Genomic DNA, 25,655 nt, shown 5'->3' with positions numbered 1-25,655 from the left:
TCACACCTCAGAAGACCATAGTGACAGAATTAATTATATAATTCTTAATTACAATTATTCCAACAGTAATGATCACTTCCTCAATGCCTCCTGATAACTAGGTACTAGATTAAGTGAATCTTATCCTCATAACAATCTATTATTATTATCCTCATTCTCAGGTGATGAAACTGAGGCTCAGAAAAGACAAATAACTCGCTCAAGCCACCCAGCTAGAACGCTGAATCTGCATCTGCCTGACTCCAGAATCTGCTCCTCACCTTGAGCAGGTCTAGTTCAACAGACTGATCTAACAAGTAGGGAAACTGAGGTCCAGGAGGGAGAGTAACTTGACAAAGGCCCACAGTGACTTTAGGGGTCCTGCTACAAGAAGTTAGGTCTTCTGGGTCTTTGTTCCAGGGCTCTTCTGTGACAACCTACTGCTTAGCAAATGATGGGACTTGAAGTCCAGGCTGACGTCTGGGGGCTGCTGGGAGCTTCTAAAGGTTCTAAGCAGAGTTAGGAGAGTGTTCCACCTGCTGAAGGAGGGCCGTGGAACCGCTTTTCTTCCTTTAACTATGGCAGAAGGAGAGGGCGGAGGGATTGACATTTTACAACCCCAGTAACCTCTTGAGCAATTACCATTCCTTAGCCAGACAGTTGCTCTTTCCCTGGGCTCCTCCGTCATAGGCAGCTGGGCCTCCTGATCCCAGGAGCTGATGTCTGATGCTCTGCAGATTACTCTGATGGTGGGGAGTGGGAGGATACCAGTGGCATGAACACTCAGCCACCCAGTGCCAATCTGATGGCGACAGCTGCCTAGTGTTGAGGTCTGTAGGACAGGGGACCCTGCAGTGGAAACTCCCCAGATGAGCTTGGGGACTCTCCACTTTCCAACATCTAACTTGTTTATCTTTCTTCTTGGCCTGCTGTCTCCAGGATTTGAGTGTTTGTTTTAAAGACACAGGATTGAAGATCCAAGAGAACCAGCCACGGGGTGTAGCAGGTAGTTGATTAAGCTTGTAATGTTGAAATCAAACAGATCAGGGCTCAAATCCCATCTCCACCACCTAATAGCCTGTGGCCTTTAGCAAGTCAGTTGGTTTTCCTGTTTATACAAATAGGAACCAGAAGAAAATCTACTTCATGGGACTGAGGTAGATGATGTACCCGAAAGCCTCAGTATCTTGAGTGCTGCCTAGAAAGCGGTCCAGCTGTAAGCCACTCCCTCTCATGATCCAGGGAAATCTTTCAGGCCTGAGTTTTCCCTTTCACATAAACTAGCATGGAGACTAAGCAGGTAAAGAGAACTTTCCATGGAACCTTCCTGCTCAGGAAGGGAAAGTAGGGGAGAGGCAGTAAAGAACCCACACTGAACTCCCACTGACAGCTGGGGATGCTCACACAGACTATCTCATGTCATCCTCACAATGACCCCTTATGAAGACAGAATTATTAACCCCACTTTACAGATGGGGAAGCTGAGGCCCATGAAGGGCAGTTGGCTGTTGAATGAGAGATGGGGGCTTGGGGCTGGAATTTGAAGAGTTGTTGGGTTGATTCCAGAGCGTTGCTGCCTGGCTGTGAACCTGCCCACAGAGGTGGGGCTGGGTGGGGCCGGGTCCCTGAGTGATTCAGGTAGGAGTCAGCTCTGGATTTCTAAACAGTGGGTGGGGCTCAGCAGCAGTAGGCAGGGGGATTGCAGAGACAGAAACCTCACCTTTTGTTACCAATGGGGTATAGGAAAGGGGTTCCTGCTGACTTGACTGGGAGGAGCTCAGGGCCTGGGCTGAGCTCAACCTGTGGGACTCTTGGAACTGCTGATCAATGTGCCCAACTGAGGAAGGCAGAGTCACCGAGGCAGGCGCTGACACTTTCAAAGGTTGTCACAGTAGAAGGATGGGTTGGTAGTCACAAGGTTGAACCGGCCCTGGACCCCTCTCTCACGTACAGAAGGTCTACATTTAATGATTTGCCAGAGCAACAACATCACTGGAGGTTTCTATCTGCAGATATTGTGCTTGGCCTTTAGAATGATCAAGACACTCAGAATCCAGTAAGGAGGAGAGAGGGGTGACCCAGGCAGCTCTGCTGTGACTGGGGAAGGCACAGGAGCTGCCTAAGGGAGAGAACAGGGGGAGGGATTTCAGAGGAAGCTTTCCAAGGCCTATGGAGTAGACCGGAGAACTCCCCATCGTAGGCTCAGCAAACCTCCTGACCATTCAGGCTATAGGGTTTGGAGCAGAGGGGCTGGGAAAGGCGACCTTGTGTGGTGGCCCCTCTCCCAGGCCTGGGACAAGGGCAAGCTCAGACATCTCCCCTGTGAATTCAGCTGCATGCTGGACCCCTCCCATGAGGTGCACCAAATCCAAACTCCATCTAGCCCAGCTGACTCCCCTTCCGTCTCCAACACCAAGCCGGAAGCCTAGGTTCCCTCACCATCTCTTCCCTAAGCTCCAGTGCCAGCTGGGCAGTGAGCCCTGGAACTTTGGCCACCATTTCACCTGTCCTCCTATCCATGCTTCTGTCCAGCCCGTCACTGGAGGACGGCACTGCACTGTGTCCTCTCTCTTGGCCTCCCCGTTGGTGCGTCCGTCTTGAGACCTGCAGTGTTGGTCACCAAGCCTGGTCATTCACTTCCTGCTGGAACTGGACATGTCCTCAGAAACAATCTGATCTGGTCATCCTACTGTGCAAATGGGAAACAGAGCCCCAGAGAAGCCCAGAGTTTTGTCTGAGGTTACAGAGTAGAAAAAGTGAGACTTGAACTCAATTCTCCCGATTTAAGGTGCTTCCCCTGTTTCCAGGGTCACACAGTGTTTGTTGTTCTGAGTACAGGCTGGGAGGCTTGGGAGTAAGGTGCTGGCAGGAGGTACAAGCGTGGTAAGTCGCTGGGCCCAGGGCACACAGGGAGGGAGAGCCTAGGAGTGGAGGGTGGGACCCCATTGCAGCTCCTCTCATTTTTCTCCACCAGAAAGTCTACTTTTCTCTGGGCAATTGGACCCCAAATCTCCACCTTGACCCCATCCCTCTTGCTATTAATCCCACGGCTCATGTCTTCTTGCCTGTCTAGGTAGTTACCAAGGGCCTGCATCTGGTGTGGTGGGAAGGCTAAAACTGGCCCCAGCACCCTCGGGGGCCCAGTCCCTCCCCAAGTCTGCCCTGGCTTGCTCTGTCTCCCCGGGGCAGCTGGCGTGGGTCCCAGCAGAGCATGGGAACAGCTCTGGCATGAAGGGAGGAGGGGCACCCAGCAGGTCTCACCTCTCCCTCCTGGCATGGTTCCCACTTGGCACCCAGAGATGTCTGGGAGCTGGCACAAGGATCTCAGATCCTTCTGCCAAGCCTTCGCACCGTGATGCCCACAGAGTGGTGGGGTGTGCTGGGATAACGGAGGAAGAGGAACTGTGGGTGTGTACTGTGACCTTGGCCCTGTTCCTTGTCCCTTCTAGGTTCTGTCTACCCGGCTGTGAAAAAGAGGATCCAGATGATGGGATTCTGTAAAGTGTCCAGCTAGAGCATCAGACCTGGTCCTGAAATTTGAGTTAGGAAATCTTTGGGGAAAAAAGAGAGAGAAATAAAGAAGCCTCCTGCTAGCTGAGCACCTACTGCATGCCAGCTCCATGGTATTGAAGCTTACAAACCCTTATGGGATGTTTTTGTTGTTATGCCCATTTTATAGATGAGAATACTGAGGACCAGCAACAGTTAGTACCTTGTCCAAGGTAACACAGCTAGTAGGCTGTGAAGTCTGGACTTAAACTCCCGTCTGGACTTGAATACTTGCTTTGATTCTTGTGGAGGAGACAATGCCCACAGAATGCCTCAGAGGGTAGAGTCCCGCCCATGGGGACAGTATATCCTCCCTGTTGGACCTGGGACCGGTCTGAGGGGTGGTGAGAGTCCCATCCAGGGAAATACGTGCAGGCTGGACTGTTCAGGCTAGTCGCTTCCAGCCTCAGTTCTGCCCCAGGCCCTGGCTGTCCTGAGCTTTGCCCATGGTCCGTGATCCTCGGTTTCCTATCTACTAAATGAACGCATTTCTGGCACCGACTGGCTTTAAAAGGCCAAGCGCCTTGAGGGTCTCAGGTGAAAAGCGGCCTTAGCGACAGACATACAATAATCAATAAAATGTTTTGGCTGGGACTGGAGCAGAGGAAGTAAGCGGCCGCGGCCCGAGGTGACAGCTGGAGGGAGGGGCGGGGCGGAGCCCCGGGATGGGTGGGGAGGGGGCGGGCCGGGTGGCCGAGCTGGGGCAGTGTGAGGACGCACCCGCAGTCGGCCGTCCGCCCGCGCGCCCGCAGCTGCCCCGCGCCATGAGCCGTGAGTGGGACCCCGCTTTCCCCTGCGTCCTCGCGGCCTCCCGGCGGAGCCTTGAACGCCAGGCTCAGCCCCTGTCTCTCTCCTCTGCAGGGAGGAGTCTCTCGCTCCGGTTTCCGCTGCTCCTGCTCCTGCTCCCGCCGTCTCCGGTCCTGCCGACGGACCCTGGGGCGCCCGCACCGGGTAGGCGGCGCCCTCCGCGCCCACGGGGAGCGCCCGGTGCTGCGCCCCTGGCTTGGTCCAAGCCCCTCGTCTCCCCTCCAGCGGGCACAGCTTCCCCTTTCTGGGCTGCGCCTGCGAAAGCGGAGGGGGCCGAGTCCGTTGGTGGGATGGAGACCTCGCGGGGATGTGGCCGTGGCTGGGGGACTACCGGGCTTTTTTCGCGGGACAGGGGATGGTAGGCAGGGAATCGTGCCGGCGGCAGAGGGGCAGCAGGGACAGCTCCTCTCCAGACTCCTTACCTGTTCTGGGCCCCAGTCGTGCAAAAGCCTGCTCCCCCACTAGCCCGCTGTTTCCTGCAGGGGCCTCTTTTGCAGGAAACGCTGAGGCAAAAGCTGGCGGACCAACGAGTTCCCTTTCTGCAGCCTCTAATTTTCTGGGAAATCATCCTGATTCCCAGCCCCAATAGAGAAGGAGTCCCCTGGTGAAGACCCCACTATATCAGCCATTCCGTGAGGATGGGAGGTGGACATTCATTTACAGAGCCAGGGGTTTAATCCTCCCTCACCTATGAGGTCTCCATTGAGCAGATGAGAAAACTGAGGCTTAGCAGGTGCAGACACTCCCAGGCTCACACAGTACATGGCGGGCTCAGGATTTGAACACAGGACTCTTTGACTCCAGGCTCTCTGTAAAGTCTTTCCACAGAAAGTTCCCCTTACCGGCTGCTGGCAGTGGGCCCCTGAACTCTTTTGATTTTATCACCAAGTACTATGGGGAAAGTCAAGTTCTATGCAGTTCCATCCCTCCCTCCCACAGGCATGAGCCAGGTGAAGGAATTCACTTCTCATCCAGCCAGTCTTTCTCCCCCAGCTTATACTGTGTGTGTGTGTGTGTGTGTGTGTGTGTGTGTGTACCTTTGCACACTCGGAATGCAGCTACCCCCACCACCTGCCTGGCCCATCCTTCTCTGAGTTCCCATTTCCTGTATGTAAAATGGGACTAAGAAAGGACAGGAAAGGAGGGGGGTGGTCTTGCTTTCTGCCCCAATGCTTTAGGAACTTGGTGCTCAGAGGAGAGAGGAACGGTTTCTACATGGGCTGTGAGTTGGACCAGGTCTCTGGTTGAGTCGGTGGCATTGGGGAAGCCAAGGAAAGGATGGAGGCTCTAGGAAAGGATTTGGGTCAGCAAAAACCTGGTTTGTGGAAAGAGGAGAAGGAAGATCCATGTGGCCAGCACTTTGCAGTTTACAAAGGCTTGCTGTGGGCATCGACTTCTGTGGTATTCACAACAGTCCCGTGAGGGAGATGTGTTTGGCTCATTCTACGGAAGAGGGACTGGAGGTCCAGAGGTGGTGAGCCCACTCTGAGGCCCCACAGTGAGCTGGCAGAGCAGTAGCCTGACCAGGCTGTCTCCACGATCTATTTTGCTAGTCCCCAGATGAGCCCAGTTCTTTCTCTAAGGCCCCATCTGGCCCCATCCAGGCCTCTGGGTCCAGCCTCTTTCTTTGTTGCTTGGGCCTGTTGTGGGGGATGAGATGGAGTCCGTCTTGGGGGGCAAGGCTGTGCCAGAGGATCCATAGTGCTCAAGTTTATCCCTGTCCACTCCTGGATTTTGCTTGGTATCATCTTCCTTGCTAGGATAGAGCACTGATGACCAGAGATGCACAAGAAGCCACAGCCTGAGCCACATATATAGGTATAGTTTTCACTTTTTCTACTTGTTAATCATGAGCGTTTCAACAGAATTACTCTCTTCATTCCTGAGGGCTTACTTCTGTCAGTCTTTGGCTGGGGCTGGGAGACATAGGCTGGAGGAGCGCACAGTCTGATGGGAGAGACAAATGCTAACAGCAGTTTATCCAGGGGATCAAGGGCCATGGCTTAGGAACGCAAGGGGTGGGACTTAAGAGGCCAGGGGAGGGAGTAGTTGCCTCTCAATGTGAGGAATTGAGGAAGGCTTCTTGGAGGTGGTGACATTTGAACTGGACTTTGAAGGAAGTGGCAGGTGGGAGAGACACCAGGACTACGGTGAATACTACAAAGGTCTTTGTGGTAGAAGCAGTGGCATGAGCCAAGGTGCAAGGAACTGAGCAGTGAGAAGTGGACGGGAGAGGAGGGAGCCATAGGACCGGAGTCAGGTGCTGGATGACAGGGCCTACAGATGTCACTGGGAGTGAGAGAAAGAGGATGGATGAATGACTTGAGGCAGGACTGGAGGCCCAGGAACCCAGTCAGAGGGCCAAGAAACCCAGCAAGGCTCAAGAAAAGAGTGGCTGGCCGATGGGGTGCAGGGCAGGAGGTTTGGATGCCCTGTGAGTAAATTCAAGCCCAAGCTACCCAGGCATCTGCCCCAGGAAGTTGAAGTCTGGCTTTCTAACCTCAGAGGAGGTCAAAGGAGACAAAAAATGAGAAGACCAGGCTGCAGACTCACCCAAGAGGCAGGTGTCCGCAGGGAGTGTGGCTTCTGCTCTATGTAGGGAAGAGATGGGGCCCAGCTCTGGCTCGGGGGGGGGGGAAGGCCGTGTCGGGGGGCTTTGTAATACTCAATTTCATTCCCTCCAGCTCCCGAGTTTGGCTTTGTGACCTCTTCCTAGGTAGGGATAGATAGGGCACGACCTGATACTCGAGCTGTGTGCCAGGTGGGGCAACCAGGGCCAGCTAACCTTGGCATGTGGGGTGGGGACCCAGCCTGTGCTGGCTCTCCCTCTGCCTGCAGCCTGCTGCTCCCAATCTCCAGTACCAGCTGGGCCTGTGGGCAGGAGGGGCTTCCTCTCTAGTGGGGCTCCTCCAGCTGCCGGCTAAGCTGTGAGGGCCTCCAGTGCCAGCCCAGCGAGGTGTAGGGCTGGCCCAGGCCTGGCTTTTCCCTGTGGCTGTCAGGCCCGTGGATTTCTCTAAATATTATTCTTAGGGGATTTGGGTGCAGCCTCTTCTCTTGCTGCCTGCCGCCTCCACATCCTGGAGGACTTGGTGTTCCCTGGCTGTGCCTGTCTCCTAGTCACGCTCAGCCCTGTGTCCAGAGCCCCAACTCTTGGGCTGGGGGCATTTTCTTGCCAAGATCCTCGGAAGGGCTCTGGAGCCAGGTGGTCCTGGACAGTGGTTGTCTGCGGGAACATAGCCCTGCTTGGCCTCCAGGCCCATGTGTCTATGGGCAGCCTCAGGGTCTCCGCACTCAGCGAGAGTGGGCTGTAGAATTCTCTGCTGACGGGACGTGGAGATGACATTGATGAGAGTGGTGGAGAGAGCTAGACTGACTCCACCTATGTGAGTGTGTATGTGGGGGGGGCGTCAGGGAAGGCTGCCTTTGAGCTGCCTGCTCCATCACCTCAGTAGGACATACAAGGAAAACAAGGCCCTGAGTGTTCAAGGGACTTGAAGGACACACAGGACACACAGCCAGCAAGAATAGTAACTTTCTAATTTACCTTTCCTGTATACCTATGTGGTATACCTGGCCTGTGCTGGGTGAGGGAGATTCAAGGTGAACTAGACCAGTGCCTGCATCTCCCCACTTGGAGACCTTGATGGAAGGGTGTCCTGTATTGAGCACAGAGCTGGACTGGAATGAAAACATGCAGGATTGAAGCTAGACTCAAGGAAGTCTTCCATATGAAGAGGTCCTGGAGGTCTGGTTGCATCAGGAGATGGCGATCACTGGGGTCTTGGTTTTGCACATTCAGGATTTTCAAGGTTTATCTTGAAGGAACAGGGACGAGCCTACCTCACCAGTGGTCATTCCCAGCTTGTGGATCAAAGTGACTCTCCTTTCCCTTTCCTCCCCAGATCTAGACCTGGGCACCTCCAGGAGTGGGAGGGGAGGTAAGGGAAGAGAAAGGGCTTCAAGCCTTGGCTCTGCTACTTGGAAGCCAAGGGGCTCCGGCAGGTCTCCAGCCTCCTCTGGGCCTGTGTTCCTCATTGTGCAATGGGGAGGCCTCCCCGCTCCTAGGGAGTGCTGGGAAGATAAATGGGTGGTAGGAATGTAAGGTCATAGACTTGCTCAGCTACAGCCCTGGCTTCCCAGCCCTACGGTGACAGTCCAGCTGTGGTCAAGCACACCAGTCTCCTCCCTGACACGCTGGGGCTCAAGGGCTGTTGTCTTCACTGGGCAGGAGTTTTCTTGCCCCAGGAAGCTGGTGTTTTTGGAAACAGCTTGGGGAGGAGAAAGGAGAGCTGGGATGGGGAAGGAGGGAGGGGTCCTTCTGGCAGGGGCGGGGCCTTGTGTGGGCAGCCACTGAAGGTCCTGAGCGCCCAGGAGGGGCAGAACTGGGGGCACAGCAGGAGGCCTTGCCTCTAGCCTCAGAGGGTAGGCTGCGAGGGTGAAGGCTAACCTGGGAGTGGCCAGTCTCCTCATGTCCTTTTATTAATTCCCAGACATTTGTTAAGCTCTGGCCACCTCATCTGGCTCCCTGAGTGACCAGATCCCCTAGTTCCTGGGCTGAGCCTAGGCTGTGTGCCCAGCCTGGGTGGGGAGGAGGACCCTGGGGCAGGTGTGGCCCCCTCTTTTGGAAGCTTGTGGTGGAGACCAGCCAGGAGGAGGGAGAGTGGGAGGAGTCAGAGTGGGGACATTGGGGGGAGCTTTGGGGGACAGGGTGAGAGCTCCATGGGAGGGTCCAGTTGATGGGGAAGAGACTTCTGGAGGATCAAAACCTGGATGAGGATGGAGAAGCCTTTGGTGGTTGGGTGGTGAGGGAGGGGCTGCGGCAGCATGCTTGAGTTTTAGGACCCTGTTGAGAACCCTGCTGTGGTGGAAATGGGGACCTGGAGCCTGGGGGAGGCTTGGCCTTAGCCCCATGCCCCCTGAGTGAAGGGACTGGACCTCTGGTGCTAGGGAGCCTTGCTGTCACTGGGAGCTGGGCAGTGGGGAGCTCCAGGGGCTACTGGGCGGTGAATTGGGCAGGAGGGAGACCACATTCCTGAGCCAGCTGGAGTACCGATCCTGAGCCCCCTTGGCCTTTCTGGGTCTGTGGCCATGGGAAGGGGAGGCCCCTTCCCTGGGTCCTGCCTGCCAGGTCTGCCTGTGGCAGCCTGATAAGGCCTTTCTGTCCAGCCTTCTTCCCCTAGGCCCCTTCCTCCTACACCCCCGCTGGCCACAGAGATGCCATTGTGAGGCTGCGGGGCGTCACTAGGGCTTAAGCAAAACGTCTTGCATGAGTCTTGCTATTTTTTCTTGTGTGTATGTGGGAGATGCTGGGGGCCCTCTCAGAAGGTGGTTTGGGTGGTGGGCAGGCAGGAGGAAACTGCTGCCCAGGCTAAACCCAGTGCTGTGCAGAGAGGCCACGGAGACTGGAGGGCCAGGACTTGCCCAAGGTAGTGCCCTTTGACCCTGGCACCCTGCGCTGACTGACCGTCTCACACCAGTTTGCTCTTACTTTTGCTACCCTCTTGGCCCCCGCTGGTCAGTTGCACAAAGAGTTAGAGTTCCCTATACCATTGGCTCCGAGCCCAGTTAAAGAAGTGTCTGCAGAAGGGTTTCTGGTATTTTCTGCAGAAGGCCAGGAATGGAGCCTCCTGCCAGGAGCCAGGAGTCCAGGGTCTACCTGGTGCTGCTGTGTGTCCGTGGCCAAGTCTCCACCTCTCTCTCAGCCTTGGTTTCTCCTGCTGAGCAGGCAAGGGGGACTCTGTGAGGTGGGGGGTGGGGTGGACCTGAATAAGCCTCAAGAGTCTAACTTTGCCACTCAAGAATCACTGAGGTGTTGGAGATTTGAGCAAGGTCAGGGTGGGTGGCCACAGGGATCTGGATTAGATGCAGGGAGGAACTTGGGGGTTTCTCCAGGAGGAAGGAGGCGGCTACCGAGCTCCACTCACCCTCTCTGGAGACTTCGCTGGCCATGTCTCTCCTGTTCCCTTGGTCCACGACCTTCCTCAGGATCTTAGAGTGCAGACAGGACCCTGACAGGTCAAGACTGGGCCTCTCAGGAATGGGGGCTGAGGCATGTGGGGCACTGGAGTTTCCCTTCTCTCTCCAGTGCACACTCTGTCCCCAGGGTCTGAAAAACTTCTTTCCTTGGACTTGCTGTCCAGCCAGCGGGGGCGGTGGGGGAGTGAAGGGGAAGGCATGGTCTGGTGTGACCGTTGTCTGCGGTCCTCTCTGGCTTTCCATTTTTCTGGCCTCAGTTTCCCCTTCTGCAAAGTAAGCATTGTGATGGCAGATCTCATTTTTTTTAGTGTCCAGGTGCTCAGAAATTGGGGGCTAGTTTGGAAGAACACCCCCATCTCTGTCCCCTTTCTGAACCCTACAAACCCCGCTGTTGGTGCTGGGCTCTGACTCGGCAGGAAGTGATTGCTCCCTGAGCCTGTGGCCACAGCCTCTTATCAGCTATTTCCTAGCCTTGGCAACAAAGCTGGGGGTCTGGACTCTTCCACTGCCCCCTTTGGTGGCAGCAGGGAGGAAGAGGGGACTATCCCTTGGGACCCAATGTGGGCTGCAGCTGGGCCTGGAAATGCAGAGTGGGGATTTATGTTCCTGGTTGTGGGAACTGGGGGGAGGGCACCCTTAGGGAACGCTCAGTGTCTATAGAGAGGGGCTACCCCTGATTTAGGACAGAGCTGCAACCCAAGTCCATTCCTCGGGCCCCTCACTCCCCCTTAGGGCTGGATGGGTTAGGAGACCCCCACATGGTCTTTGACACGTGTTTCTCACCCACAGTGAACCCCTGTTGTTACTATCCATGTCAGAACCAGGGTGTCTGTGTCCGCTTCGGCCTGGACCGCTACCAGTGTGACTGTACCCGCACCGGCTATTCCGGCCCCAACTGCACCATCCGTGAGCCAGGCCCCCACCCCCACCCCTCCTCTCCTCAGCTTTCTTCTGCCCCTGGACCCTCCTCCCAGACCCCATTTCCTGTCCTCATCTCTGTCCCTGGCCACCTTCTCTTCCTTGCCTGGCTCTACCCTCTCGCTGGCTTCTACATGAGCTTTTGCTCCTGGTCTGCCCACACTCCTTGGTTCCGGCTCTGTGGGAATTCTTTACCCCCTCCCCGGCCCTGGCCCCTGGTCCCACATCTGGTTTTGGCTCTGTCATGTCTCCATCTACTCTGTTCCCTCCGGGCCCTCATTCCCAGTCCCTACCTGCCACTTGGCTACTTTGGGTTCTGCCGGCAAGGCTGACTGACTGGCTCCCCCCACCCCTGCAGCTGGACTCTGGACCTGGCTCCGGAATTCCTTGCGGCCCAGCCCCACTTTTGTCCACTTCCTGCTCACGCACGGGCGCTGGCTCTGGGAGTTTGTCAATGCCACCTTCATCCGAGACACGCTCATGCGCCTGGTACTCACAGGTGGGTGTGGGGCAGGGCCTCCCTAATCGGAGGAGCAAGAACTCCTGCCAGTTCTTGGGATTCTTGGCATCTGATAAAGGCAGCGGGTGGGGAGATTCTACAATGCCAGAGAAAACAAGCCCCAGCCCAAGAGGAGGAGGGAAGGGGGTACAGCTGGGGTGTGAACACTGTTGTCACCATTATTTTCACCCTGCAGTGCGTTCCAACCTTATCCCCAGCCCTCCCACATACAACATAGCGTACAACTACATCAGCTGGGAGTCCTTCTCCAACGTGAGCTATTACACCCAAATTCTGCCCTCTGTGCCCCAAGACTGCCCAACGCCGATGGGGACCAAAGGTAATGGGAAGGGGTGAGGAGCTGTACCTGGGGATTGTATGGGGCGCTCAGTTCTCCTCGTTGGGAAAATGGAGGTAGAAGAGCAATTATTGACCCATTTCACTGATGGGTAGACCAAGGCAAGACAGCTGACACATCCAGAACCAGGGATGAGGACAGGAAAGGATAGCAAAGGGTTAGGCCTGAGGTCACCTAAAAAATGTCAGAGGCAGAGAGAGACCAATGTTTCCCTATTTCCAGGGTACCTCTCTGCCTGAACCTTATCTACTGATGAGGGGGATTCTGCTGGGGTAGGGGTGACTTGATGAGGAAATATGGGGAGGAGTGAGTGGGGTGTTGTGTTGGGTCCTAACTTTGTGTTGGTTCTTTACTAATGTAAATCATTTCCCGTGCTTTACCAGGTAAAGTTCAAATAAGGTTAGGGTTTTTCTTTAGTTGTCTAAGACCCACTTGGCCTCATTGGCAAGGGTCTTCCTTCTAAGACCTTCTTCTCACTCCACCCTTAATGATCCAGAAGCCTGGGGGTTACTCAGTTCAGAGTTATTCAGTTCAATTCCGCTTCAAGAACAAGAAAAGGAGAGAGGCTCATCAGTCCACCACTGCTGTTGCTCCAGTTCCCACCACATGGTGTCGCTGCTGAAGCTGTTTCTGTGCAGCCTGGTGGTTGTACTTTTGCAGGTTTCAAGCCTTGCATAGATATTGAAGTCCTGGCTTGGGTCTCCATGGCTTTCATGCACATGGTTAGCTACCATTCCCAAAGCATAACTTATTCTCCCAGCACAGCTGGGTCTTGCCAACACTGCTGGAATCAATTTTTGCCCATTGTCAATGAGTGAGGATTCCAAATTATGGGTCATGAACCACTCCCTTTAACTTTCCTTTTGATGAGCTTCATTTGGGGTACTTGATATCTCTTTCTGTCAGAGAAATCCAGCTGGCTATGTCAATTCAAAGAATTTTCATTTTCTGTAATCTTCAACATTGAGTCTTATATGAGGTGTGGTGAAGGGACACCTTTATCAGAACCTTAAAAAAAATCAAAAAACTATTATTCCTTTCTGTGAGGGGGATTTGGTGCCAACTCATAATTAAGGACTCTCAGTATGTATTCTCATAATGACAGGCCCTGCTTCATGATGATTTTTTTAAGCCTCAGAAAGTCTGGCATCATTTAAATTGGTTGGCAAACTAAAAAGCCTGCCAACCAAATCCAGCCCGCCCTCTGTTTTTGTAAATAAAGTTTTATTGGAACACAGTCACATTCATTTGTCTGTGTGTTATCTTTGGCTGCTTCCCTGCTATTTGGTTTCCTACAAAACTGAATAGATGAGACAGAGACCATGTGGTCTGTGAAGCCTGAAATATTTACTACCTGCTTTTTTTTTTCTTTTAAAGTTTGCTGACTCTTGGTCAAAAAGATTCAACCTCACTAGTTCTCTGTCATGATTACATCATCTTAGGAAGTTCTTCAAATCCACTTACAAAATAGGTATCATTTGCCCTACTTTACAGATGAAGAAATTGAGGTTCAGAGAAATGAGATGATTTATCTATGTTCACATAGTAAGAAAGTGGCATTACCAGTTGCAAACACAGGATACCTTGCTCCAGGGCCAGGAATTGAGTCCTTTGTGTGGAGGCGGGTAGTTAATTTTTCACTATGGAAAAATTTCAAATGTACACAAAAGTCAAGAAGAAAGTATAATGAACTATGTACCCATTCCCTAGTTTCAATACTACAGCTTTCCAATCATATTGCATCTATTCCCTCTTAGTTTTCATTGAAGTATTTAATTTTTATTTAAAGCAGATTCCAGATATCAGTTTCAAATATCACCCATAAGTACTTCTATGTCTTTTGATAGAGATGATACAGGGACTGCTGTGGGTGGGGAGGTGGTCCAGAGGAGGCTGCTCTGGGTGTCCTGCTTGGGCCAGTTTGCTTGGTGAGCCCATAAATCCCAGGGTCAAGAAGACCCAGACAGGATCCGGGCAGCTATATTTCCTACCTCTGCAACCAGGGAAGAAGCAGCTGCCAGATGCCCAGCTCCTGGGCCACCGCTTCCTGCTCAGGAGGAAGTTTATCCCTGACCCCCAAGGCACCAACCTCATGTTTGCCTTCTTTGCACAACACTTCACCCACCAGTTCTTCAAAACTTCTGGCAAAATGGGTCCTGGCTTCACCAAGGCCTTGGGTCATGGGGTGAGTATGTAGGAGGGGCTCAGGACTGCTGTGAACCTATCCTGGTACCTGCAGGTCATTACTGGTGGGGCAGGACTCAGGTGATGTGAGTGGACCTCTCTCTGTCCTCAGGTAGACCTGGGCCACATTTATGGAGACAATCTGGAACGCCAGTATCACCTGCGGCTCTTTAAGGATGGGAAACTCAAGTACCAGGTAGTGCTGGGCCTGGGGGTGGGGTGGCGGGAAGGGTCTCTCATGGTCTTCCTGGCACAAATTACTGGGGGGAAGGGTGAGTCATGTCCGCAGAGGGCCAGCCATGGGAGCTGGAGATGTGTGCCAGGAGAAGAGACAGTAAGTGAACCCTGAGAAGGAGTGCCAGTCACGCAAACCAAATGAGGAACATTCCTGGCACCCTGTGTCCTGCTGGGAGGGGTTTGGTTGTCTGTCTCAAACATTTGTAGTTTGCATTCATTCATTTAATTTTTCCACAATATTAATTGGGCACCATGATGTGCCTTGCACAAGTGATTGAGCAGTCCTCTCATCAGGGAACCTCAACCTGTCAGGGGCCACAGACATAAATGCTAGGAGGTGAGTTCCATGAGGACTTCCTGTCTAAACTAGCCACATAGGTAATTTAAATTTTCTAGTTGCCCCATGAAAAAGAGGCAGGTGTAATAGATTTTAATAATATATTTACTTGATATTGTATTTCTGAATATTATCATTTCAACATGCAATCAATACAAAAATTATTAATAAAGTTCTCAGCCAGGCACAGTGGTACACATCTGTAATCCTAGGTACTCAGGAGACTGAGGCAGGAAGATTGCAAGTTTGAGGTCACCCTAGGCAATATAGGGAGTGCCTGTCTCAAAATAAAATTTTAAAAAAGGTCTGGGGTTACAGAAGTGGCAGAGTACTTGCCTAGCTTGCACAAGACCCTGGGTTCAACTCCTGGTATTGAAAAAAAAATCTTACATTACTCTTTTCAAACTAAATTTTATAAAATCTGATGTATATTTATACTTGAAGAATATTTTAGTTTGGATGCTAAGTTTTCACTGGTAATATCTGTATTTAGATTCTATAAAATTTATACTTAAGTAGATTCACATAGCCAAATTGTTCTCAACATACCTAAAGATTTTACAATAGTTGCAGTATCAGTTTTAAAATTTAAATCTTAATCTAGTAAAAATCTAAATAAAATTTAATTTAGATTCAGTTCTTCATTCACACTAGCCAAATTTCTAGTACCTAAGATCTGCACATGGCTAGTGGCTACCATATTGGATTTTGTAAATCTAAATGAGCAAAAACCAAAACAAAGTTTCGAATCTTTTGGACTAAGAACAGTAGTTGGCATGTAGTAGTTCATGAATGAATGAATTAATTAATGAAGAAACTGCCATATAACCATTTACACTGGTGACAGCTGCCACTAAGGAGAAGCTGTGGGTGCTTCTAGAGTGTTCAGAGGCTGGGGAAGGCTGGGGAAGTTAGGAATAAAGAGAGAATTGCATAAAAGGGAGGAGGGATTAGGGAGGCCAAGCAGGGGTAAGGGCTTTCCAGGTAGAGGGTCCAGTGTGTGCAAAGGTTTGGAGGCAGGAAGCAGCCTGGGTGACTTGGAGGGGATGTAAGATGTTTGCTGAACCCAGCAATCAAATGTAAGATTCCGAATGAGGGTGTTTATATCTGCAGGGAGCCGTACTAAGGATTTCTGATTTCTAAGATCAGAGAGAGGACTTGGAAGGGTTTCAAGCCTTCGAGGGATATTAGATGTGTCTTTTAAAAGGTGGTGCTGACTTCAGTGTAGAGAATGGACTATGTGGGGTAAAGAGTGGACATAGGGAGCCCATTTAGGGAGTGGAATCTGGGAGGAAGATAAGGGTGGGTTGGACAAGGGTGGTGTTCGCAGAGTTGGCATGCAGGAGCCTGATTTGAAGAGAGGTTCAGGAGGTAGACTTGACAGCCTTGGTAAAGGTCAGGCAGCAGCTGAAGTGTGGGGGTGGGGACTTGTGTGCTGTGGATGCCCCGCCCCCAGGTTGCCAGGCAACTCCATCCCACAGGTGTTGGATGGGGAGATGTACCCACCTTCGGTGGACCAGGCTCCGGTGTTGATGCACTACCCACGGGGCATCCCGCCCCAAAACCAGATGGCGGTGGGCCAGGAGGTGTTTGGGCTGCTTCCCGGGCTCATGCTCTATGCCACACTCTGGCTGCGCGAGCACAACCGCGTGTGTGACCTGCTGAAAGCCGAGCACCCAACCTGGGATGATGAACAGCTCTTCCAGACCACCCGTCTCATCCTCATAGGTGAGGCCTCCGAACAAGCCCTGCCCAGGATGGCCACCTGCTCAGTCCTGAGACACAGGGCGGGGGTTAGAATCCTGGCTCTTCTGCTTACCTGCTGGGAAACTGCTTGCAGGCTGCTCCAGGTCTGTGAGCCTCAGTCCTGGAATCTGTACTTGGGGGCGGATCATGGTTGAAAGGATTTGCTGAGTTGATGAATGGGATGCACCTAGTAGGTCTGCAGAGAATGGGTGACTGTGGTGTTTGATGATGAGCTGAACTGAGTGACACATAGCACATTTGATTAGCAGCCCCCCAGATGCACACTTGGTGTCCCCAGCACACACAGGGTCAAACCCCTGCTTGCCCAGCCTTCAGGCATTTTCCTGTTTCCTGCTCTGCATGTGTCTGCTTTTCTGGAGTTGGGCAGCTTCTAGGTGACTCAGGGACAGGATATTTTTGTGTTCCCTACGGGGGCGAGTCTGCAACCTAAAATGTCAGAAGGCTTCTTGCCTGGGAGCTTAGCTCCTCACACCCCTGTCCAGACATGGTCTCTCTGAGTCACCAGTAGCCAACCCCTGCCCCCACTTCTGGGCACTACTGGGCATGACTGGTCCCAATTATAGTGCCTAATTCACTGGAGCCTAGAAGGCAAGAACTGCCTGAAGAGGGTGGAGGGGCTGATTCCAAAGTCCCAGCCCTGAAGAGACCTTGACCAGAGAGGGCAAGAGTAAGGCTGGAGGCTGCTCATAGCACTAGCTGGTTCTGAAGGCCAAAGGCGGGAATCCTAGGGCACTGCACATCCAGGGCTTCATGTAACTCCACAACAGTTAAACGTTATTGGTTTGAACAAGATAAGATTACACTTGTGAAAATTAAGATTCAGAGAGATTAAGTGAATTTTCCAACACCACTCAGCAGAGGGATACTTGAAATAGGTCTGATTCAATGAATATTATTATCCTGAGATTAGTATACATTTTACAGATAAGGAAAGAGAGATTAAACGAATCTTCAGAGAGATTAACTAACTATCTTGGTCTGAGTCTACAAATGGTGAAGTTAGGATTTGGACCCAGGTCTGCTCATTCCAAATTCTGTGGCTCCTGTTTAGTTTACTAAAATCCAATTTGTGTTTAATGGCTAATTGGTCAAAATATTAGTTTATTTTAATATCTAATTGGCCAGTTTTTATTTTGTTATGGAATGTTCAATTTGCTTCTTCCCTGATATTTACTATGTAGCTGGTTCCTGAGAGGGAAAAGGAAAAAAAATCTATCCATAAGAATTCTTATATATAAGAACCTATAAGAAATGTATTTTTTTCAAACATATTCAGGGAGAGGCTCACCTTCTGTCCTTAGGGTCCCTCCTTTGGTTGCTGTAGCAGCTGTCAGGGGGTTCTCTTTGAAGTCCCCTCCTCCATAGAGGGTGCCAGTATAGAGTCCTCACTAAGTCGAACTCTACTTATCTACTCCAACCTCTTTTAGTGGGCTGTGGGAGGGTGGTCACCCACGAGTTGCAAAACCAAACCTTGGACACCTCCTTTGCATGTTCAGCTTACGTGGGACTAGAACTTCCCTTTGGGATGTGGGGGTAGTGGTGTGTCTGTCTTGGGACCTTGGTCAAACCTGAGAAATAGACAGTTCTATTTTCATATCCTGTTTCAAGGAGACAAAGTGGAAGTGGCCAAATAAAATTAGCAACAATAAGGAGACCATAGCAAGCAGCACTTTTTGTGAGTGAGCATGCTTTGCCAGCCAGGTATCTTGTCACTATGCTCTGCTGACCCGATTTCTAATCCTCCCCTGCGCAGGGGAGACCATCAAGATCGTCATTGAGGATTATGTGCAGCATTTGAGTGGCTACTTCCTGCAGTTAAAGTTTGACCCAGAGCTGCTGTTCAGAGCCCAGTTCCAGTACCAAAACCGCATCGCCGTGGAATTCAACCAGCTCTACCACTGGCATCCGCTCATGCCCGACTCTTTCAAGGTGGGCTCCCAAGAGTACACCTACGAGCAGTTCTTGTTCAATACCTCCATGCTGGTGGACTACGGGGTCGAGGCCCTGGTGGATGCCTTCTCTCGCCAGAAAGCTGGCCGGGTAAGCCTGGGAGTGGTGTGGGTGGGCTCAGGAGGGCTCTGGGCTCCACAGACCTGGGTTCAAATCCCAGTTCCTTCCCCTGTAAAGTGGGGGTGTTGTCACTTTAAAAGAATGATTATGGGCATTCCTTCATGAATTGTCTTGTTCATTTGTTCATTTGCTAACACCAGACATTATTAATGCAGGTGCTGAGGATATGCTGATGAACAAGACTGATATGAGTCTTGGGTCCTTGTTCCTTTGGCATTTACACCTCAGAAAGGGATAATCATCCTATGACAGTTCAACATTGTCTGAGCACTTGCTGTATGTGAGGCATGGTGCTCAGTGCTGTTCTGATGTTATTAGAATCAAACTTGCAATTGAGGAACAGGACATTCAGGGTATAGTAACATGAGAAAAATCTTGCACATAGCAAGTGTTTTTTAGATCCACACTTCTGTCATGGACTGAACTCTATCTTCCCTCAAATTTGTACATTGAAATCCTAACCCCTCAAAATTCAGAATATTTGGAAACAATGTCTTCAAAGAGTTGATCAAAGCTAATGAGGAAATTAGGGTGGGCCACAATCTAATATGATTGGTATTCTTCTAAGAAGAGGTTAAGATTTGGACACACACAGGGAGAAGACTGTGAAGATGCAGGGTGAAGATGGCCATCTGCAAGCCAAGCAGAAAGGCCTCAGGAGAAACCAGTCCCCCGACACTTTTGTCTTGGACTTCTAGCCTCCAAACCCTGAAGAAATAAATTTCTGTTGGTTGAGCCACTCAGATTGGAGTCACTCAGATTGTCTTGGTAGGAAGCTGTGGCACTTAGACTTCCTTCTGGATTTCAACTGGAGTTAGCATGTGCTGCCACCAGCCTGCGGTGGTTGGTTTATGGCCTCTGTTCTTTGTGGGGACACAGATGTGAACAGAGACATTAACCTCTGGGTGGGACTGTGTGGTTTCCAAAGAATTTATTAAGAATGATCTTGACGATGCATATGAAAGACAAGACAAAAGGGCAACAGAAATGCACTGACTCTCAGGATATTCCAAAGAGCATGAGAAGTGATCAAATCTGGCTTCCCCGAAAATCATCTCACAAGGCCACTCTCTGGGGGGTGACTGTGTGACCAACACTCCAACTGCTTTGCATCTTTTCTGTCATTTATTTTACCATAATCTATCAGGTAGATGCTTTTACCTTCCCCATTTTTGCATATGAGGAAACACAAAGTTAGCTCAATAACTGCCCAAGGTCCCTATGTTTGTCTGCTAGGACTGGCATAACAAAGTCCCCCACAAACTGGGTGGCCTAAAACAACAGAAATGTATTCTTCCACTGTTCTGGAGACTAGAAGTCTGAGATTGAGGTAGCAATAGGGCCATGCTCTCTCTGAATGCTCTAGAGCACCATCCGTTCCATGTCTTTCCCTGAGTTTCCGGCAGTTGCTGACATCCTCAATGCTCCTTGGCTTGTAGGTCTATCAGTCCAATCTCTGTCTCTGTTGTCACCAGTGTTGTCCCTGTGTCTTTATTCTCATCTTACGAGGATACCAGAACACAGACTTATTGGATTAGGGCCCACCCTAATCAAGTATGATTTCCTCTTAACTTGATGATTACATCTATCTGTAAAGACTGTACAAGTAAGTCTCCACTTATCAGTGAGGGATACCTTCCAAGACCCTCAATGGATGTCTGAAACTTCAGATGGTACTGAACCCTATGTACACTGTTTTTTCCTATATATACATATTTAAGATAATGTTCAATTTATAAAATAGGCACAATAAGAGGTATATCATAATACTAATGATAAAATAGAATATCTATGACTGTAATAAAAGTATGTGAATGTGGTCTTCTCTGTCTCTCAGTATATCTTATTGTACTGCACTCACCCTTCTGCAATGGATGAAGTGAGATGAATGACACAGCATATGATTCAGGGTTAGTTTTCTAGAGAAGGGTTACTTGAACATAAGCACCCTGATATCGTGACAGTTGATCTGATAACCAAGAAGCTGTTAAGTGATTGACTAGCCAGGAGCTCAAAGTGTGGATATGCTGGACCAAGGGGTGATTCATATCCTGGGCAAGACTGAGTGGGGCTGAGCTAGATTTCATCATGCTACTTAGAACAGCACGCAATTTAAGACTTATGAATTGTTTATTTCTGTAATTTTCCATTAAATAGTTTTGGAGCAAAACTGGGTAAGGAGGCAAATGTATTCCAAATAAGGTCCCATTCATAGACACTGCAGGTTAGTACTTCAGTGCACTTTTTGGAGGGACAAAATTCAACCTACAACAGCATGACAACTTGTAAATGTTTGAGCTGGGATTGGTACCAGCTTCTGCTTCCTTTGTTCCAAGTCTGCTTTGCTTCAGGCTGTTTAGTTTCATTCAACTGTGTTTTTCTTTTTTCTTGACCAATTATACTTGTTCTGTGGAAACAGACCTGTCTCTTTAGCATTCACATTGTCATTTCATCCTGAGCCGTGGAGTTTTCTTTAGACCAATGCTCCTTAAATACTATAAATTGGAATCTTTTTCTGGAGACTTCTTTCCTTACCTCATCAGGTCATCTGGGCTTTGAACCTTATTTCTCTCCTTTTACACAGGATTATACCACGTGTTGATGTGACTCAAAGGAGTGGGGAACAGTGCAGCTTTTGAGAAACTGTAGAGGTCAACTTCAAAACTGGGGAAGCTGAGAATCTGAAGGGCATAGCATGGCAGAGCTAGGCCAGACCCCCAGCATCATCATGGGCTGAACCAAGCTCTCTGTCCTCGCTTGGAAAGAACTCATGAGGTTCCTTCCTAAGGCCTTATGCAGGCTCCCAGATGGTCTGGCATGACTCTCAGACCAACAGCTGCGCTTGTCTCTTGGCAGATTGGTGGGGGTAGGAACATAGACCACCACATTCTTCATGTGGCCGTGGATGTCATCAAGGAGTCTCGAGAGATGCGGCTGCAGCCCTTCAATGAGTACCGCAAGAGGTTTGGCATGAAGCCCTACACCTCCTTCCAGGAGCTCACAGGTGAGCAGCCATTTCCCAGCCATAGTCCCTGCCCTGGAGGGACTTGTGGTAAAGTGAGGGAGACATCAGGGAAACAGAACGGGACAACATAGGTGGCTAGAACTGAGGCTGTGGGCATAAGGGGTGGCAAACGACCCCACCTGAGGAGAGAAGGTGACTTCAGCTGGTTTGAAGGATGAATAGGAATTTTCCAGATGGAAAATAGAGGGAGGAGCATTTAGGTAGGAAGAGCAAGAGCAATTAGCAGGTGCCCACTGGGTAGAACAGTTAAAGATGGGACTTGGGGGTGGGGTGTGCATTGGTGCCAAACTGTAGACTCTTGGATCTTGGATTTCATGCTAAAGATTTTAAGTTTTATTCTGCCTCAAGGTTCCTTAATACTCATTTATGGACAGCTGCATAAGAATCACTTAGAAATATTATTAAAATACCGAATTTGGCTGGGGTTGTAGCTCAGTGGTAGGGTGTGTCTTTAGCCTGCTCAAGGTCCTGGCTTCAATCCTCAAAACCAAAATAATCAAAACTTCACTTCTTGGGGCTGGGGTGGGGCTCAGTGGTAGAGTGCTCGCCTAGCATGCATGAGGTGCTGAGGATCGATCGGCACTGGGTTTGATCCTCAGCACCACATAAAAACAAACTAATATATCCACCTAAAAAACTAAAAGATACATAAATAAATAAATATTTAAAAAATTCACTTCTCAGATCCTCTTCCAGGGATTCTGGTGTTCAAGAATCTGCATGCATGTATATATGCGCATATTCTCTCTCTCTCTCTCTCTCTCTCACACACACACACACACACACACACACACACACACACACACCTTTCCCCCTAAGATTCTCAGATGTTGGAAACCCTTGTCACAGATGATGAGGAACCACTGGAGCAGGGTGTGACATGCCCCCTGTACAGTGCCTTGTGGAGAACAGGAGGGAAGCCCCTTGCTGCCTTCCGTTGGTCACTGTCTGTGAACATGTGGGTCTCAGAGTGCATCCTGGGATCAGTGGATGAGTTCCCCATGATCCCAGAAAAGCAGTCTTTGTCATTCTTTAATCTCTCATGACAAATGGTCCAGAGGGGCAGAGAGAAGGCTGCCACTGGATGTCTGTGTGAACTTGGACATGTTACATTACACCCTTGAACTCTAGTATACAAAAGGGCTTGGACTAAGATAAGGTCTTAAAATCTACCTGAGATGGAAGCCACACAGACCACACACTCTCTATTGTAAAGACCAGGTATTTTGGGCCTATAGTTGGGGGATGAGTTACTTGAGGTCACAAGCACTATGGTGACAGATCTAGGTCCCTAGACTCTTTCTTCAGTAGCCATTCCTTTCCTAAACTCCATCCAGGATGAAGGTCAATTTGTACTTTTCTTTCTGACCCTTTCCCCCAATTCCAGAGAGAACAGATTTTGTAGGGCATCTGCTCAGTTGTTCAAATTTTGGAATTTCCATTGTCTCCAGAAAGAGACGGGCCTAGAAAATCCCCTCCCAAGGTCAACCTCAGTGGCACTATGACTCTGACTCTGGCTTCTCCCCATTGTAGGAGAGAAGGAGATGGCAGCTGAGTTGGAGGAGCTGTACGGAGACATCGATGCTTTGGAATTCTACCCGGGGCTGCTGCTTGAAAAATGCCTACCGAACTCCATTTTTGGGGAGAGTATGATAGAGATCGGGGCTCCCTTTTCCCTTAAGGGTCTTCTAGGAAATCCCATCTGCTCTCCAGAGTACTGGAAACCAAGCACATTCGGTGGCGAGGTAGGCTTCAACATTGTCAACACGGCCACACTGAAGAAACTCGTCTGCCTCAACACCAAGACCTGTCCCTATGTGTCCTTCCAAGTGCCAAACTCCAGTCAGGACAATGGACATGTTGTAGAGCGACCATCCACAGAACTCTGAGAGGGACTAGGAAGCAGTCTTTTGGAGGGTAGGGCTTTGTGCTTGTCATTCTAGAATGCTGAGGCCAGGATTGATATTCCAAAATGGTGGTTTTGGGGTTTAGCATTTGAAGTGTTGGGGTTGACATTTAGAACTTTGGGTCTCTCCCCTTCTCTGGAATATGATGCTTTTGTCACTCTAGAATGCTAAATTCCTTGTTAACCATTCAGAATGTTAGGAGTGGTTCTCATTTGGCCTATCAGAACACTGGGTTTCTGGTTGACAACCTTGAATTTCAGATTTCTGGGAATATAGGCATTCTAGATTATAGAGCTCCTTATGAAATCTTCAATAAATTAGGGGGGTTCTTATTTTTCATTCTAGAATCTGGGTGACCCCTCAGAATGTTGATAGTATGATTGGTGATTCAGAATGTTGTGCTCCTGGTTGATGACCCAGAACAGAAGCTCTATTGGTCCTGACCTGAACGTCTAGACTGTTAATTTGATTAATTTTCCTGTTCAGTGAGATAGCCGTAGACCAGAAGGACCTAATTACCAGCTAGAATGCACTGCCTGAATGTGTTCTTGCACTGAGGGGCAAAGAAGTGGGGTGTTCTTCTTGGTACCCCTACTAGGAACCTGGTCCAAGGATATAGAGAGAACAGATGGGCTTTTCCATGCCATTGGTTGGAAGCCACTCGAGCTCCGTCCCCATCCAGGTCTTGACTCATGGCAGCTGTTTCTCATGAAGCTAATAAAATTCTCTTTCCAAAGTTACCTGCTATGTATCTCTTGTGGTCTCATTCCCCAAGTGCAGAGATAACGCCAAAGTGGCTTTCTTTTTGCCCCAAGCCAGGTGTACTAGAAGCTCAGCATGAGACCCTCCATAGGGATCCTTGGGGCTGACCTTGAATACACTTGAATACCTCGGTGCTTCATTTCTCTCTGTGGGTCAAGCACTTCCTTTTTTCTGGCCACTCTTTTAAAATAACCAATTCCCCAGCGCTGGAGATGTCACATTCTATTCCCACCAGTTGATTTAAACAACTTCCTCCCTGACAGAATAGACAACAGAGAGGAGGGGCCCCTGGGGAGGAGAGCACTACCGTGCACCAACTCTGTACGCCTGATTCTTATTTATTTCAACAGTATGATGTGGGTGAAGGAATCCCCATTTCAAAGCAGAGGAAACTGAGCCTCAGAGTGGCCGAGTGACATGCTTGCCCCACAGGTGCCTTAGTCAGGCTTGGACCCCAGCTCCAGTGGAGTCTAGAGCCTGTGTTCTTCTCATCCCTGGTTTGACTCACTGCCAGGCCTCATGTTGCTTGTCTGGCTCAGGGTCAAGACCCAGGGTGGGTGTAACCTTCACCTTACACGCTAGCTATTCATTCAGTCGCAAATGTTTATTGTCCTAAGTGCTTACGATGTGCCAGTTACTTTGCTGAGCTTCAGGATACACAGTGAATGATCATTGTTGATAAGGTTTCTGCCCGTATAGGGCTCACATTCCAGTGTGTGTGGGGGGGCAGGTAGAATAGCTAATAAATAAGAAAACAATGAGATAGGATAAATTCAAGCCGAGTGTGACTTCCCTTCTCACCTCCTCTGCTTTGTCCTCTGAACTTCACCCTGGAGACCAGAGTTGGAGTGGCAGAGATCTGGCAGACAGTCCCCCTTCCTTTCAGTTCCAGCATGAGGCCCTTATTAACCCTGCTACATAGACCCTAGTGGCCAGGAAAGAGAGAGGCAGGGCCAGAGGGGTGAGGTAAGAGGTTGGGAAGGTGTATGTGTGCCACATTTTGGACGACATTTCTCAGGAGAACCTTGGCCCAGAATCGACAAAGGAAATTGGGGCTGGGCCAACTATCTTATAGTCCAGAAAATTTTCATTTCTCTGTAGTTGGTTAGGGCTGCTCCAATCACGCCGTCCTGGCCCCGTTGCATGCAGAATTCTGCTCCCCCAGTTGCTCTGATGAGAAGGATCCTTTGGGTGCTGGAAGTAGGTGTGGTCGCTGTATCTTGTTCTTGTTGCCCAGAATCTGTTTCCCCTCTTCTAAGATCCCCTACTTCTCCATTTTC

General features: G+C 50.2%; 1 protein-coding gene across 2 annotated transcripts; it reads left to right on the top strand.

The window, feature by feature from the left end:
* Positions 1 to 4,249: 4,249 nt before the first annotated feature.
* Ptgs1 (prostaglandin-endoperoxide synthase 1) lies at positions 4,250 to 24,353 on the top strand. 2 transcript variants are annotated; one of them, XM_076843141.2, is made up of 11 exons: positions 4,250 to 4,299; positions 4,390 to 4,479; positions 11,101 to 11,217; positions 11,588 to 11,728; positions 11,925 to 12,068; positions 14,090 to 14,271; positions 14,383 to 14,466; positions 16,326 to 16,572; positions 18,365 to 18,651; positions 21,538 to 21,685; positions 23,240 to 24,353. In XM_076843141.2, the coding sequence occupies exons 1-11, from the start codon at positions 4,293 to 4,295 to the stop codon at positions 23,593 to 23,595; spliced, it is 1,803 nt and encodes a 600-aa protein (XP_076699256.1). In that variant the 5' UTR covers positions 4,250 to 4,292; the 3' UTR covers positions 23,596 to 24,353. The 2 variants fall into 2 exon arrangements, with proteins under 2 accessions (XP_076699256.1, XP_076699255.2); XM_076843140.2 differs by having other exon boundaries at positions 4,293 to 4,479.
* Positions 24,354 to 25,655: the final 1,302 nt, after the last annotated feature.

Source organism: Callospermophilus lateralis, chromosome 2 (genome assembly GCF_048772815.1).
Source record: "Callospermophilus lateralis isolate mCalLat2 chromosome 2, mCalLat2.hap1, whole genome shotgun sequence".
Classification (NCBI taxonomy): domain Eukaryota; kingdom Metazoa; phylum Chordata; class Mammalia; order Rodentia; family Sciuridae; genus Callospermophilus; species Callospermophilus lateralis.
Note: the sequence above shows the minus strand (reverse complement) of the source record. Positions and strands in the feature narration are given on the sequence as shown.